The 16,604-nt window shown below is 44.5% G+C and overlaps 1 protein-coding gene across 2 annotated transcripts in view; it reads right to left on the bottom strand.

Annotated features, from left to right (window-relative positions):
• LOC139264517 (uncharacterized) overlaps positions 1-16,604 on the bottom strand; it is a 122,027-nt gene that overhangs the window by 64,238 nt on the left and 41,185 nt on the right. For both annotated transcript variants that reach the window (XM_070881102.1, XM_070881103.1), the window contains exons 8-11: positions 9,433-9,499; positions 6,980-7,051; positions 5,408-5,623; positions 3,533-3,670 (exon numbers count right to left, since the gene is read on the bottom strand). In XM_070881102.1, coding sequence (XP_070737203.1) covers positions 3,533-3,670; positions 5,408-5,623; positions 6,980-7,051; positions 9,433-9,499 — 493 coding nt within the window. The remainder of the gene's footprint in view (positions 1-3,532; positions 3,671-5,407; positions 5,624-6,979; positions 7,052-9,432; positions 9,500-16,604) is intronic.

Raw genomic sequence — 16,604 nt, 5'->3', positions numbered from 1 at the left:
GCTAATCTAATGGCTGAAACATAGGGCTCAATTTTTCCCAAGCTAGTTTTCTGGCGTATTGCCAGTTACACCGGGTTTTCTAGGCCAGAAATATTTTGCCAAACTTTCCCCAATGTATAATTCAAATTTGGCGCCGCGCTGCATGTCCAGTCTCCTCGGGGGGGGGGGGGGGGGGGGGCGTGGAGCCTACTGTCTGCGCCAAAAAACAAAGTCGTACCTTCTGCGCATGCACGGAAAAAAAGTGACGTCGTTCCAATGGACGCGCTTGCTCAATACAGCTCGGATTTGGCAACTGGCCATTTTTAAAGAGCCAGTTGTGTGTGTATGTGAGGAGTACTGTGTGAGAGCATTGGAAAAATCACAGCTGGACCAATACAAGATGCACTGCGGACCAAGGACTTCTTGCTGGAAGAAGTGGAGGCATTAGTTACTGTGATTGAGAACAGATGGCAGGAGCTGGATAACAGCAGAGGTCACACAAAAGTTCCACCAAAAGAAATGCTGGAACAAGTTGCAGAAGATTACTGCGCAATGGTGAGCACCACGAGATCTGGAAGCCAGTGTAAAAAGAAATGGCAGGACCTTGGTCAAGTAGTTAGTGTAAGTAATATTTTCATTTATTCAATGCAATTATAAATGTGACCAGTTGTATATGTTCCACCCAGCAGAAAGACACCCTTCTCTTAAAAAGTTGCATCTTCATCTTTGTAGAGGAAGGTGACACATAATAAAAGGGAAAGAATTCGAACAGGAGGAGGCCCGGCAAATCTGCACCCACTGACACCCTTGGAAGAGAGGGTCGCTGCTTTGATGGGTCCTACCTGGAAAAAAGCAATCAGTACTGCACAAGCTGGGCCCACACTCAAGGGAGACGGCAAGTCCTGCAAATTCATCATGGTCCTTCAAATCAGCCTGCTGCCTGGCCTGCGATGTGTGAGCCTACTCATGCCACCCACCCTGCCCCCTCTTCTGCTGCTAACCATTTGACTGTTGTTATCTTTTGCAGAACTTGAGGCCAACCCTGACAATGCAGAAGATGATTCAAGACGAGGATGAGCCTGAAGAGGAGAACATCTTCCAATCCAACCCCCCAGACCAAGAACATGGGGGTGAGGGGGAGGTGATGGAGCTGGATAAAGCTCCCATTGTTGTACTGACTTTGGAGGAGGTGCCACTCATGGAGATGCCAGTCCCTTCCATGACTAGTGGTTTGAGTATTGGTGGGACATTCCATGATTTCACACCTTTCGAGGTTGCGGGTCCCAGTAGTGGGGTGCAGCAAGATACACTCAGGGCCCCACCGTCCGAGGCTGGGGGTCCCAGTGGGATGCAGCAAGGCACACCCAGGGTGAGGAGGGGAAGGAGAGCTCAACCACGCTCTGCTGAGATGCAGGATGTAACAGATGTGGTTCAGATTATGTCATTGAGTGCGGAGAACATTGACCTTACCCGATCACTCCTGGACACCATCAGTGGGGTGAGTGATGAGGTAGGGGACTGTCAGAAGTAGTAACAACACTCGTCGGGATCATCAGTGAGGGAATAGTGGCCATGAGGGAGGGAAGGTCAGAGGTAGTGCAAACCACAACACTGGCATTGAGTGAGGGAATGTCAGAGGTAGTTCTGGCCATTAGGGAGGGATTGTTGCAGTCCGCTGAGACACTGTCAGAGTGCATGAGGGATGGCATGTGTGAATTAGCTGCTGCAATAAGGGAACACGCCCAGACCCCGCACCCATTGACAGAAGCAACTGCCACTCCCACTGCAATCCCCACACCAGCCTCTGAAAAGACCCAAGCCGGGCCTTTACATTAACACTTGACCACCCCTCCCCCCTCCCACCAAGAAGTGCGCATTACCCGAGAAGTTAGAAGGAATAAGCTTGGTACCAAGCCCAAAAACAATGCGCCATGGAGAGTCCAAGACCAAGCGCAGCGGGCAGTCTCAAACTAAGGGGATGAGAGATGGGTGCAGCCTTTCTTTGCTGCTGCTGCTGTTATTATTATTGTTACTGCTGTAACTGTTTTCAAATTAAAAGTTTTTTGTAAGTTATGTAAATTTACAAGTTTATAAGTTTTTAAGTGATCTTAAAGAGTGATATTAAAGTAAAGTTTGATACAAGAATAATTTTATTAAAGTCAAGTTAAATACATTGTAAACTTTTGAATAAAATATATTTTACATTAAAACTGAATCATGTTCCATTAACACAACACAACATTACGGAACAGCTCCAAACAATAAAGATATCCATGTGGAATAATTGTCGCATCAGTAAAGCGTTCACGGATGAGCTGCTGGCGCAAGACTCGAGCAATCGTTAAAGGAGCACAATGGTCCGCCCTCCCCCGCCGTCGTGCTCCGGCCTCAGGCACTTGCATGGCTTCCTCATCCTCGTCATCATCATCCTCCTCCTCCTCCTCCTGCTCGTCACCTGCATTTTCCACATCATTATCAAATGCCACTCTCACCGCAGGTGGGTCTTCCACTACTAGGTGCTGCTGCCTCATGATGGCTGTTATGCAGCATGCAGCACACAACAATGAACTGACTGAGTATCTCAGGGGAGTACAGCAAGTAGCATCGGAAACGCTGTTTCAATATGCCAATGGTCCTCTCAATGATGCTGCACGTCACAATGTGCGACATGTTGTATTGACTGTCAGCTTCCGTCTGGGTTATGCGTAGAGGTATCACGAGCCAGGTGGTCAGGCTATACCCTTTGTCTCCCAGTAGCCAGCTCTGCCCTTCTGGCTACTGCTCAAACATGGCAGAAATAATGCTGTCGCTTAGGATGAACACATCATGGGTGCTGCCAGGATATCTTGCATCGACTGACATGATGCGATGCATGTCATCACACACGATGAGGTGAAAAAAAATGGTCTAGAAAAATCGTAACTAAATACGTTACGCCGGCGCAGATCGCAGGGGGAAAGTTTGAAAAAAAAAGGCAACAATTTAACTCAATACGCCAAAGAAAACAGCCTATTCCAAAAAAAACGGCGCAAATCACTGGGGAAAATTGAGCCCATAGTACCAAAGAACATTTGTGAAAACGTCAATTTCATACACAAATATTGAAAATAAACCATCCATATAAATAAAAACTCACGCCTTCCTGATCTATCTCTTTCAAACCTCACTTTTTCTCTCCATAATTCTGTAAGCTTCTCCTTCTGTCTCCTGTCATTTGTGTGTTTCATTCTCTTTGTCAATGCCTCACACACACACACTCCTTTACTGATTTACTAAATTTGTATATTTTATCTTAAAGCCCAGGGCATACAGGAAGACGAAACCTGGACTGGGATGTATCTCTACCCAGATTACTAATGTATGCTGGGATAAAGCAAAAGCCAGCAGGCAACTCAGATAGCAGAGACTTCAGATGCTGTTCCACCATCTTAGCAGTGGCTAATAACAAAGTACTGCCCATCTCACAGCCTCCAACTTCTACCATTCCCTCCGAGTCTTCAGTCTTTTTGCTCCCTCCCTCTCATGGTCCCATCTTAGCTTTCTCTTTGCTCACCTCCACATGTTGCAGTGGCTCCCTGACGTGCCAGTACTGGTCGGGGTTGTGGCTTCGGATCCACTGGGACTTTGATAGGAAGACCATCTGGGTAGAGGTACATCCCAGTCCACGTCTCATCTTCCTGTATGTCCTGAGCTTCAAGGTAAAATATACAAATTGAGTACATCAGTAAGAGAGTGTGTGTGTGACGAAACACACAAACGACAGGAGATAGAAGGAGAAGCTTACAGAATTATGGAAATAGAGAAAAATTGAGAAGGAAGCACAGATAAAGAACGATTAAGAGAAAGAATGCAAGATCGACAACGCAAGAGAGAGAAAAAAGGACAGTGGAAAAGAAATAGAAAAACAGAGGAAAGCAGCATTATGAAGTAGGAGACAAGCAGAAACAGCTATGAGATAAAAAAACATATTTATTTGTATGTCAGCAATGCCAAGGGAGATCAATTGATAAAAAGTAAATTGCATAGTATCAAGGAAACAATGCTGTATAACACTGTAATATAGCCCAACTCTGCTCAAAATTGTACCAGGGTAAACTTGTACATAATGTTGCAAAGTAATCTGCACATGGGCACTAGAAGCAGCAGTTTGGACAATGGTCTTTCACCTGTATTAAGATCTTGTCCCTGACCATACATGCCGAACTAGAAAAGTAGTAAAAACCACCAATATCTTCAAAGAAAAGCTGACAAATCAAAAACAGCCGTGACATGCAAAAACAAGTAGTCACACAGGCTTTGTCCTTGAGCAAATATTGTATTGAAAGCCTGAAGGGGAAATCTAAATGCTGAAATCACAACATTTGTACTTTATTTCCAGGATGGGGGGAGGGGGGGGGGTGGCTGGGACTTGTTTCCAGAATTCTGAATTTTTACATAAAAATTGATATTCCAGTTGATTTTAAGCATTTTCATTCTTTATAATTAATAGATTTTTAATGTTAAAAAAGTGCCATTTGGATTTTCAACAGACCGTCACTTACTTGAAAGCTACGTCAATAGTCACTCTCCCACAGCCAATCCCCATCACCCTAGTTCACAAAGGCACACTACCTCTTCCGAGCCTATTTCAAAGACACTACATCCCATCCAACTCTTCACCCTTTCAAAAAGACAGTTCCAGTTCATATTGGCACGCTTCTCCCACTTCCCAACCTTCATACAACCTACTTCCCTTTCCTGCCTTCAACCCAGTTAAGCTGCTGATCTTCTTCCATTCACCTTTACAAACTGGTACTTGTCTCTTCTTCAAGTACTTGTACTAACACTCTTTCCCTCTCCCCCCCCCCTCCAATTTATATCGGTACTGTCCCCCCCCCCCCCTCAAAGCATTACTCCTAGCTTCTGCCTCTTATCTTCGCCTCCTCATTCTACCACCCTCATCTTTCCCCTTATCCACCATTCTCTCTCTTCCTCCTCCTCGCCACCCACCCCCCCATTCCCTCACCAGGCATTCTTCCACCTTCCTTTTAAAACCATTTCCCCATCCTTCCTTTTACCAAACACTTTTCCCACCCTCAGCCCCCACACAAACTATAATCCCTCTTCCCTACCATCTTCCTCCCCACCCAATTCTACTTGATGGCTTACACGTTGGAATGGCCCCAATTATCCCTTCAGTGTGTCCCAGCGCCAAATGCTAGGACTGTCAACTGTGCGTACCTTATGCAGGAATTCCCAATTTGCTGAGTTCTGCCTACACAGCAGAAAAGACGCACAGATTTCCATTAGTTTCAGGGTTTTTTCCTATTACTTATAAAGGTGCATCTAAAAATGGTATTTAAAACAAGCTCCAAAATGTAATATGGAAAAAAATCAGGAGCAAACATTTGGAATAAAACACAATCCTTCACCATATCGATAACTGTACCTGAGGCGGGTTTGGGTTGTTCCTTAGGCTTAGGCTTGATAGTGTTGGTAACTGCACCAGGGACAGGCTTGGGCTGATCTTGAGGCTTAGCCTTGATGGTGTTGGTAACTACACCGGGGGCAGACTTGGGCTGTTCTTTTGGCTTAGGCTTGAGAGTGTTGATAACTGCACCACGAGCAGGCATGGACTGTTCTTTAGGCTTAGCCTTCTCCACAGCTGAAATACAGAATGGCACGAGAATTGTGAAAGTGCTTCAATACCAAATTTGAACAAAAGTGCTAAAAATAAGCACTGATAATGCAACTAGCTTCTATTTTAGTTATTACTCTCATGGACACAGCTAGGGTTCCTATTCTATCCAGTGACCCTGCTGTAAAATGAGTGTATATCTGGTGAAGAGGACTGGGTTCGCCTGTGTTGCCCACACAATGAATTAGCATGCCAACATTCATTGTCTAGGCTCACACAAAGAATGGCTATTTGAGGTAAAAGGATGCCGAACGCCAGTCGAACTGTGCCACAACAGAGGCAAAGCCTTCAGGGAAAGAGCAAAAAAAATTGCCAAAACAAATTATATGAATGCCAATAATGACCTTGGACAGGATAGGAAGGTTATAAATGGGGAAGGTGTTGAAGAGGATACATAAATCCAAGGGTAGTCAAATACAGAATTTATTTTACTTCACATACTTGCACATGGGTGAAACTTGCTCCCGAGTGCAGTAGCCTGTATTCATTAATGCAATAGCCACATATTGTGGCACAAATGGATGGATTTCCAACATAATTGTCCTGAAATTGTGGTCGCCGAGAGTACACCGTTGTAATCCATTTGAAAGACCCCGCAATTTCCAGATTTCTGCAGCATTTGCGCATGCCTTGAGAGATCATCCAAACCACATGGAAACTCAGTACTGCTGACGCAGAGTTGGGCTATTTGCCCAACTGCCCAGCAATTGCCCACAAAACTCTTACGGCTGGTAAAAGCAGGTGTATATAGAAGTAAGAGTATATAGAAGCCTTAAATTAAGCATTTATAAATCAAAAATGCACATACACTTTAAAGGAGTTTATGCAAATAGTGGCCCAGATTAAGATGTTTGAAATTAATCAAAAAATTAAATTATCAAGGTTGGTGCAATGAAGGGACTTATGAATAAACTGCAATTCAATACATTTATATTTATTAGAGTTATGTACATTGATTAATTATTTGGAGATTCCATTGCACATTAGGGGATTCCCTTTGTAAATGATTGCAATGGAATCCTCCCGTGTGATTGGAGGACCGGGCCCACGTGATCCCAGGGACGCTTCCGAACCGCCTGCATCCCTGGGATCTGTGGTCCTTTACGATGTTGTATGCCTGGAGGCCCGAGACTGCAGCCTGGACACCTGGAGGTAGGTTCGTAAAGGTTTTGCGGGCTGCAGTGTACTCCAGAGGTATGCCTCCGACTGTAATTTCTAGCCCTTTAATTGTCAAATGGGTTTGAAATCATGAGCTCGAAAATTTATAATAGGGAGTGGGGAACGAAGAGAAAAAAAGGCCAAATAAATGCAACAAAAGATCACCTTTGATAGGGCCAATAACCGTAATTGGGGTAGCATCAGACTTCTGGAGTTTACATTCTGGTTCCGCAGCAGCTGAAAAACAGAACCAGAGGACTTCAGTAAAAGTGCTTTTACTTTTGGCAAGTACTTTGGCTGGATAGAACCGAGCTTCCTCTTTATTATTGTGAAATGGATAGGATTTGCTGGAGTAGATTTTTCTTCTATATTCTCATCCTTAGTCTGAAATATCAGTGAACAGTGTGATCTTCTCCAGCTTCAGCTTGCACTGCATCATTCAAAGATGTCCCATTACTCCAAGTCTAGCTTCAGATGAATATCGATATCAGAAACATATAGCAGCAATAATATAGTCCAAAGTATTATTGCACACAGATAACATTATCCGTACATAAGCAGACTTCAGATTATTTATACAGATACAAGTTCAACTGCACTGACAAATGGGCAAGGTTCTGGTACCACCACCTTCCCTTTCTCATAGAATTAAAAACACTTGCCTCTTCAAATAGACCAGCTTGAAACATCTAGTGTGGAGTTTACCCCAAACCTACAATCCCTGTACAGGGTTAAATATCATCCCCAACCCCAATCCACAAGGAGCTGGTCTGGTTGAATATCCTACCAATATCAGTAACTTCAACTGAACATACTACACCAGGTTGCTTTACAGGCTCCAAATGCATTTACTGGAATCACTTTTAACAAACTGAACTGCAGAACTCGTACTCTCTCTTGAAAGGCAAGCAACCATGCATCAGCCTCAAATTTTTCGGCTCTACTGTGATGATTTCCATCGTGAAATTCAAGACCTACACACACTGGGGAAGGGGACAGATACAAAGGAGATAAGATTGGAGTGAAGAAAAAAAAGCTAAGTGAATGGAAAACAGGTACAAGAATTTTTCAATGGTTGAGAGTGTATTATGGGAGCTCTAAAATGCACCTTGATGCTAAAACTCAACCCATTACCAATAAAGTCAATGGACTGAAAAAGCAGCCCATTTTCACGAATATTTCTTTTCGTTCATGGGATGTGTCGCTGGCACGGTCAGTATTTATTACCCATCCCTAATTGCCCTTGAGAAGATAGTGGTGAGCTGCCTTCTTGTACCGCTGCAGTCAGTGTGGTGAAGGTACTCCCAACAGTGCTGTTAGGGAGGGAGTTCCAGGTTTTGACCCAGCGACAATGAAGGAACGGCAATATACTTCCAAGTCAGGATGGTGTGTGACTTGGAGGGGAACGTGGAGATGGTGGTGTTCCCACCACCTGCTGCCCTTGTCCTTCCAGGTGGTAGAGGTTGCGGGTTTGGGAGGCGCTGCCAAAGAAGCATTGGCGAGTTGCTGCAGTGCATCTTGCAGATGGTACATACCGCAGCCACTGTACATTGGTGGTGGAGGGAGTGAATGTTTAAGGTGGTAGATGAGGTGCCAATCAAGTGGGCTGTTTTGTCCTGGATGGTGTTGAGCTTCTCGAGTGTTGTTGGAGCTGCACTCATCCAGGCAAGTGGAGAGTATTCCATCACACACCTGATTTGTGCCTTGTAGATGGTGGAAAGGCTTTGGGGAGTCGGCGGGTGAGACACTCACCGCAGAATACCCAGCCTCTGACCTGCTCCTGTTGCCACAGTATTTATGTGGTTGGTCCAATTAAGTTTCTGGTCAATGGTGACCCCCAGGATGTTGATGGTGAGTCATTCGACAATGGTAATGCCGATTAAATGTCAAGGGGCGGTGGTTAGACTCTCGCTTGTTGGAGACAGTCATTGCCTGGCACTTGTGTGGCGCAAATGTTACTTGCCATTTATCAGCCCAAGCCTGAATGTCGTCCAGATCTTGCTGCATTTGGGCACAGACTGCTCCATTATCTGAGGAGTTGTGAATGGCACTGAAAACTGTTCAGTCATCAGCGAACATCCCCACTCTGACCTCATGATGGAGGCAGCTGAAGATGGTTGGGCCGAGGACACTGCTCTGAGGAACTCCTTCAATGTTGTCCTGGGGCTGTGATGATTGACCTCCAACCACCACAACCATGAGCACAAAACAATTTTTCAAATCCAATCCTGAATTTTAACCCATCCCATTATTTAATTATATGCATATGCCAATTGTGCACAGAATACAAAAAGTTTAAAAGTTAAACATTAAACAGTTTAAAGAGTATCAAAAGAAATAAGAAACTTCAGCAACTTTATTCTTAAATGGAACTGAAAATTAAAACAGGTCTTAAAAATAAAAATAAGGGCCTAGATAAATTTTCATTAGGAAAGGGGATACATGGCAATCAGATGTAGAATCACAGTGAGGAACCTATTTGACTGTTGGAAAAGGTAGGCTGGATGAACAGTGTTATTGTGCAAGAAGAATATAAATATCAAACTCAATATAGTATAGCAAAGGATGTACATATAATTTAAATGGCCTAATCTAAAAGAACTCTGTTAGTAACTTACATTGCTCTGCAACTCTTTTTACAGCAGTTTTCTCAATGGTCTTTGTACCTATTTTCTCTAGGACAACCTGAAATTTAAAATATAACCAATAGCTTAATATTTCAGAAAACATTTTTGCTTATGAGAGATAAATCTATTGCAAAAGTATTTTGAATGTTTAAAGTTTAAGGCTTTTACTATATCAAACATCATCCTCCAAAATATGCATTCTCCTCTACTCCCCCACATTAATACAGCGTATTGTACAGTGTTTTTCACTTCAACAACGACTATACAAATACTCAATCTAAAATATCAACTATATTCAAACGTAACAGACTGAATAGCAGGCATAGTAGATACTGCATTTAGTCAACAGGAGGCTTCTCATTAGGAATAAACAAAAGAACAAAAGATTGAACAAATAAACAAATTTACATTTATAATTGCCTTCAAATCATCAAGATGTCCCAAAGTGTTTCACAGCCAATTATTTTTGAAGTGTAGTCACTTATGCAAAATTTAAGGCAACCAATTTGTGCTTAGCAAGATCCAACATGTAGCAAATAACCAATTAATCTTTTTCTGTGGTGCTGGTTTAAGGCAGAATGTACACCAGAACCCCACACTCTGCATCATGTAGTAGCATAGGAACTTTTATTTCACTTGAACAGGCAGCCAGCAATGATCCCTTGCAGGTTATATTATAGCAACCCCCCTAGGAACCATATGCTGTAGACAAAATACAAAACACTACAAAGCTGAAGAGTTTGCTGCCTTTAACAGAGTGTTGATTATAATATCTCAGAATGGATTGTTCAGGATTCTTTGAACGAACACACAGCAAGGCAAATGCCATTTAACATTTTGCTGCCCATGTAATCAAAGGCATCTTTTATCTTAGCTATTTGACGAAGTAACAGAGAGTAGATGAAGGTAGTGCGGTTGATGTGTATATGGACTTTCATGTTTGATAAAGTGCCACATAATAGACTTGTTAGCAAAATTGAAGCCCACGGGATTAAAGGGACAGTGGCAGCGTGGATAAAATATTGGTTAAGAGACGGAAAGCAGAGAGTGGTGATCGATTGTTTTTCAGACTGGAAGGATGTCGACAGGGTTGTCCCCAGGGGCCAGTATTAGGATCACTGCTCTTTTTGATATATATATTAATCACCTGGACTTGGGTATACAGGGCATATCAAATTTTGCACATAACACGATACTCGGTAATGTAGTAAATAGAAAGGAGGACAGCAACAGCCTTCTGGGGGACATACACAGACTGGTAAGTGGACAGCTACATGGCAGATAACATTTAACAGAGAAATGTGAAGTGATACATTGTGGTAGAAAGAATGAGGAGAGGCAATATAAACTAAATGGTACAATTTTAAAAGGGTTGCAGGAACAGAGACCAGGGCTATATGAACACAAATCTTTGAAGGTGGCACGACAAGTTGAGAATGCCGTTAAAAAAACATATGTGGCATAGAGTACAAATGCAAGGAAATTATGCTAAGCCTTTATAGAACACTGGATAGAGCCTGGCTGGAGTATTATCCAGTTATGGGCACCACACTTTAGGAAGGATGTCAAGACCTTAGAGAGGATGCAGAGGCAATTTACAAGAATGGTACCAAGTAGGCAGAAAATCACCTGCAATGGCTTCTCTTCCCTCTCCCGCATCATTACCTGTAGTGTCCCCAAGGATCTATCCTGGGCCCCTTCCTATTTCTCATCTACATGACATTATTACATGACCTCGGTGACATCTGAAAACACAGCGTCAGTTTCCATATGTTTGCCAAATCCCAGCTCTACCTCACTACCACTTCTCTCGACCCCTCCACTATCTCTAAATTGTCCGATTGCTTGTCCGACATCCAGTTCTGGATGAGCAGAAATTTACTCCAAATAAATATTGGGAAGATCAAAGTCCCCGTCACAAACTCAGCTCCCTAGCCACCGACTCCATCTGTCTGAGGATGAACCAAACTATTCGCAACTTTGGTGTCATACTTGACCCTAAAATGAGCTTCCGACCACATATTCACGCCATAACCAAGATCACCTATTTCCACCTCCGTAACATCGCCTGACTCCGCCCCTGCCTCAGCTCATCTGCTGCTGAAACCCTCATCCATACTTTTGTTACCTCTAGACTTGACTATTCCAAAATGCACTCCTGAGCAGGACTGGTGGGAGCAACGGCATAAATTACTGAGAGAAGGCCAGGAAACAGAAGGAGCCGAGTGGGCCGAGCGGCATAAAGAGCTGAGAGAAGGCCAGTATACAGGCGGACCTGAGCGAGACCGTTGGCATATATTGCTGAAAGGCGGCCCAGGACACAGGTAGACCTGAGCGGGCCTGGCAGCATAAAGAGCTGAGAGAAGGCCAGGACACAGGCGGACCCGAGCAGGATCAGAGGCTGAAAGAGCTGCAAGGCTAGGACACAGGCGGACCTGAGCGGGACCGGCAGCATAAAGGAGAGCTGAACAGCGAGTTAAAAAAAACAGAAAATAAGGAGTGACGTCACAGGACAGCAGGTAGATGATTGGTTGGTGAGTAATACAGCTCCTTTGCTCCCTAGGTTAGGTAAGTGGATTCAATTGAGTACTCGGAGAGTATTAACTACTATAACTTTATTGAATTAATGACAAACTAAATTAAAACTACAAATTAAAAGTAAAAATAATCATTTGAATACATACTGTAACTAGTTATACAAATAAAATAAGGAGCAACCACATCTGCGGTAAGTACCTGCAGCTCAAGGAACTTCGGCTCAGAGTTGTTGAGCTGGAGTCCGAGCTGCAGACATTGTGATGCATCGGGGGGGGGGGGGGGGGAAAAAAGAGAAAAGAGTAACCTGGACAATTTGTTCCAGGAGACAGTCACATCCCTTACGTTAAGCAGTACTTTAAAGTTAGTCAATTGTCAGGGACAGGAGGATGTGACTGCGAGTCAGGAAGGTATGGAGCCCCAGGATATAGTGATGGAGGAGCCTCAGTCCTTGACCGTGTCCCAACAGGTATGAAGTACTTGCTGCCTGTATGGATGAGAACAAGGACAACAAGGAGGATGAGAAAAACTGACCACGGCTCCATGGTACAGAAGACCATTCGAGTGAGATGGGGGGGGGGGGGGGGGGGGAGAGAGAAATAAAAAGGAATGTGGTAGTGGTAGGCGACGGTATAATCAAGGGGATACTGTTCTCTGCAGCCATCACAGGGAACTCCGGGGGTTGTGTTGCCTACCAGGTAGCAAGAGACATAAAAACAGACTGTAAAAGCTTCTATAAGTATGTAAAAAGGAAAAAATTAGCGAAAGTAAATGTGGGTCCCTTATGGGCTGAGATAGGAGTAATTATAATGGGGAATAAGGAAATAGCAGAGAAATTAAACAAATACTTTGTGTCTGTCTTCGTGGAAGATGCAAAAAACTTGCCGGAAATAGTGGGAGAACTAGCGAGAATGAGGAACTGAAAAAAATGAGTATCCTATATTAGTAAAAAAAATGGTATTGAAGAAATTAATGGGACTGAAAGACGATAAATCCCCTGGACCTGATGGCCTACAACCTAGGGTTTTCAGAGAGATGGCTATAGAGACAGTGGATGCATTGGTTGTCATCTTCTAAAATTCCATAGATTCTAGAACGGCTCCCGCAGATTGGAAGGTAGCAAATGTAACCCCACTATTTAAGAAACGAGGGAGAGAAAACAGGGATCTACAGATCAGTTAGCCTGATATCAGTAGTAGGGAAAATGCTAGAATCTATTATTAAGGACGTGGTAATGGGCCACTTAGAAAGTAAGAAGATTGGGCAGAGTCAACACGGATTTATGAAAGGGAAATCATGTTTAACAAATATGTCAGTTTTTTCAGGTTGTAACTAGCAGAATAGATAAGGGGGAACCAGTGGATGTGGTATATTTGGATTTTCAGAAGGCATTCGATAAGGTGCCACACGAGGTTATTAAACAAAATTAGGGCTGATAGGATTAAGGGTAATATACTAGCTTGGATTGAGGATTAGTTAACGGACAGAAAACAGAGTAGGAATAAATGGGTCATTTCCCGGTCAACAGGCTGTAACTAGTGGGGTACCACAAGGATCGGTGCTTGGGCCTCAGCGATTCACAATCTATATCAATCATTTGGATGAGGGGAGCAAATGTAATATATCCAAATTCGCTGATAGAAAAGCTAGGTGGAAATGCAAGTTGTGAAGAGGATGCAGAGGCTTCAAAAGGGGTATAGGCAGGCTACGCGAGTGGGCAAGAACATGGCAAATGGAATATAACATGGAGAAATGTGAAGTTAGCCACTTTGGTAGGAAGAATAGAAAAGCAAAGTATTTTTTAAAATGGTGAGAGATTGGGAAATGTTGGTGTTCAGAGGGACCTGGGTATCCTTTTGCACTAATCACTGAATGCTAACATGCAGGTACAGCAAGCAATTAAGAAAGCAAATGGTGTATTGGCCTTATTTACAAGAGGATTTGAGTACAAGATGTCTTACTGCAGTTATATAAGGCCCTGGTGAGACCACACCTGGAGTAGTGTACACAGTTTTGGTCTCCTTACCCAAGGAAGGATATACGTGCCACAGAGGGAGTGCAACAAAGGTTCACGAGCCTGATTCCTGGGATGGGGGGGATTGAGTAGGCTAAACCTATATTCGAGAGTTTAGAAGAATGAGAGATGATCTAATTGAAACATACAAAATTCTTACAGTGTAGATGGGGTGGGGGGGGGGGGGAGGATATTTTCCCTGGATGGGGAGTCTAGATCCAGGGGTCACAGTCTCAGAATAAGGGGTCGGCCATTTAGGACTGAGATGGGGAGAAATTTTTCACTCGGGGGGGGGGGGGTTGTGAATCTTTGGAATTCTCAACTCCAGAGAGCTGTGGAGGCGCAGTCGTTCAGTATATTCAAGACAGAGATCGATAGATCTTTGGATATTAAGGGAATCAAGGTTTAGAGAAGGTTCACTATATTGATTCCAGAGATGAGGGGGTTGATTTATGAAGATAGACTGAGTAGGTTGGGCCTATACACATTGGAGTTCAGAAGAATGAGAGGTGATCACATTGACACACAAGAGGGGGCTCAACAAGGTGGAGGCAGAGACGATATTTCCACTCATAGGGAAAACTAAAACTAGGGAACATAGTCTCAGAATAAGGGGCCGCCCACTTAAAACTGAGATGAGGAGGAATTTCTTCTCTCGAGAGGGTTGTAAATCTATGGAATTCTCTGCCCCAGAGAGCTGTGGAAGCTGGGTCATTGATTATATTTAAGCAGAGATAAGACAGATTTTTGAGCAGTAAGGGAATAAAGGGTTATGGGGAGCGGGCGGGGAAGTGGAGCGGAGTCCATGATCAGATCAGCTATGATCTTTTTAAATGGCGGAGCAGGCTCAAGGGGCCAGGTGGCCTACTCCTGCTCCTATTTCTTATGTTCTCCTTTCGATCTCAGACGGTGTCCGGGGAGTCTTCGATCAGCTCCGACCACAGGTTTGGACCCGACCCATTCACTCATCACCCCTGTGCTCGCTGACCTAGAATGGCTCGTGGTTAAGCAACGCCTCAAGGTTAAAATTCTAATCCTGGTTTTGAAATTCCTTCAAGGCCTCGCCCCTCCCTATCTCTAATCTCCTCCAGCCCCACAAACTTCCGATATATCTGCGCTCCTCTAATTCTGGCCTCTTGAGCAACCCTGATTTTAATCGCTCAACTATTGGTGGCCATGCCTTCAGCTGCCAAGGTCCTAAGCTTTGGAATTCCCTCCCTAAACCTCTCCACCTCTCTTTCTTCCTTTAAAACACTCCTTAAAACCCACCTCTTTGACCAAACATCTGCCCTAATGTAGTTTGGTGTCAAATTTTGTTTTATAACGTTCCTGTGAAGTGCCTTAGGATGTTTTACTACGTTAAAGGCGCTATATGAATACAAGTTGTTGTTGATGTGGGACTTCTGTTGCGTGGGGAGACTCGAAGTTAGGTTTGCCCTCCTTAGAGCAGAGGTTATCAACATCATAGGCAGTCCCTCGAAATCGAGGAAGACTTGCTTCCACTCTAAAAGTGAGTTCTTAGGTGACTGAACAGTCCAATACGGGAATTATGGTCTCTGTCACAGGTGGGACAGGCAGTCGTTGAAGGAAAGGGTTGGTGGGAAGACAGGTTTGCCGCAAGCTCCTTCCGCTGCCTGCGCTTGCTTCCTGCATGCTCTCGGCAATGAGACTAGAGGTGCTCAGCGCCCTCCTGGATGCTCTTCCTCCACTTAGGGCAGTCTTTGGTCAGGGACTCCCAGGTGTCAGTGGGGATGTTGCATTTTATCAAGGCGGCTTTGAGGATGTCCTTGAAACATTTCCTCTGCCCACCTGGGGCTCGCTTGCCGTGTAGGAGTTCAGAGTAGAGCGCTTGCTTTGAGAGTATTATGTCAGGCATGCGAACAACGTGGCTGGTTGAGAGGTCAGTGCTTCGATGCTGGGGATGTTGGCCTGATCGTGCACGCCAATGTTGATGTGTCTGTCCTCCCAGGGGATTTGCAGGATCGTGGGAAGACATCGTTGGTGGTATTTCTCCAGCAATTTGAGGTGTCTACTGTATATGGTCCACGTCTCTGAGCCATACAGGAGGGCGGGGGTATCACTACAGCCCTGTAGACCATAAGCTTGGTGCCAGATCTTCGAACACACTCTTTCTCAGGCGGCCGAAGGCTGCACTTGCGCACTGGAGGCGGTGTTGAATCGAGTTGTCGATGTCTGCCCTTGCTGATAATAGGCCCCTGAGATATGGAAAATGGTCCACGTTGTCCAGGGCCGTGCCGTGGATCTTGATGACTGGGCGGGGGGGGGGGGGGGGGGGGGGGGGGGGCAGTGTTGTGTGGCGGAGTCAGGCTGGTGGAGGACCTTTGTCTTACGAATGTTTAGTGTAAGGCCCACGCTTTCGTATAGCTCAGTGATGTTGACTATGACTTGGGAGTTCAGTCTCTGAATGTGCGCAGATACAAGCGTCGCCTGCGTACTGTAGCTCGACGACAGAGGTTGGGATGGTCTTGGATCTTGCCTGGAGACGACGAAGGTTGAACAGGTTCCCATTGGTTCTGTCGTTTAGTTCCACTCCAGCAGGGAGCTTGTTGAGTGCGAGAGGAGCATTGCAGCGAGGAAGATCGAGAAGCGGGTT

This window comes from Pristiophorus japonicus, chromosome 5 (assembly GCF_044704955.1).
Source record: "Pristiophorus japonicus isolate sPriJap1 chromosome 5, sPriJap1.hap1, whole genome shotgun sequence".
NCBI lineage: Eukaryota > Metazoa > Chordata > Chondrichthyes > Pristiophoridae > Pristiophorus > Pristiophorus japonicus.
This window is presented reverse-complemented; position numbering and strand designations above follow the sequence as displayed.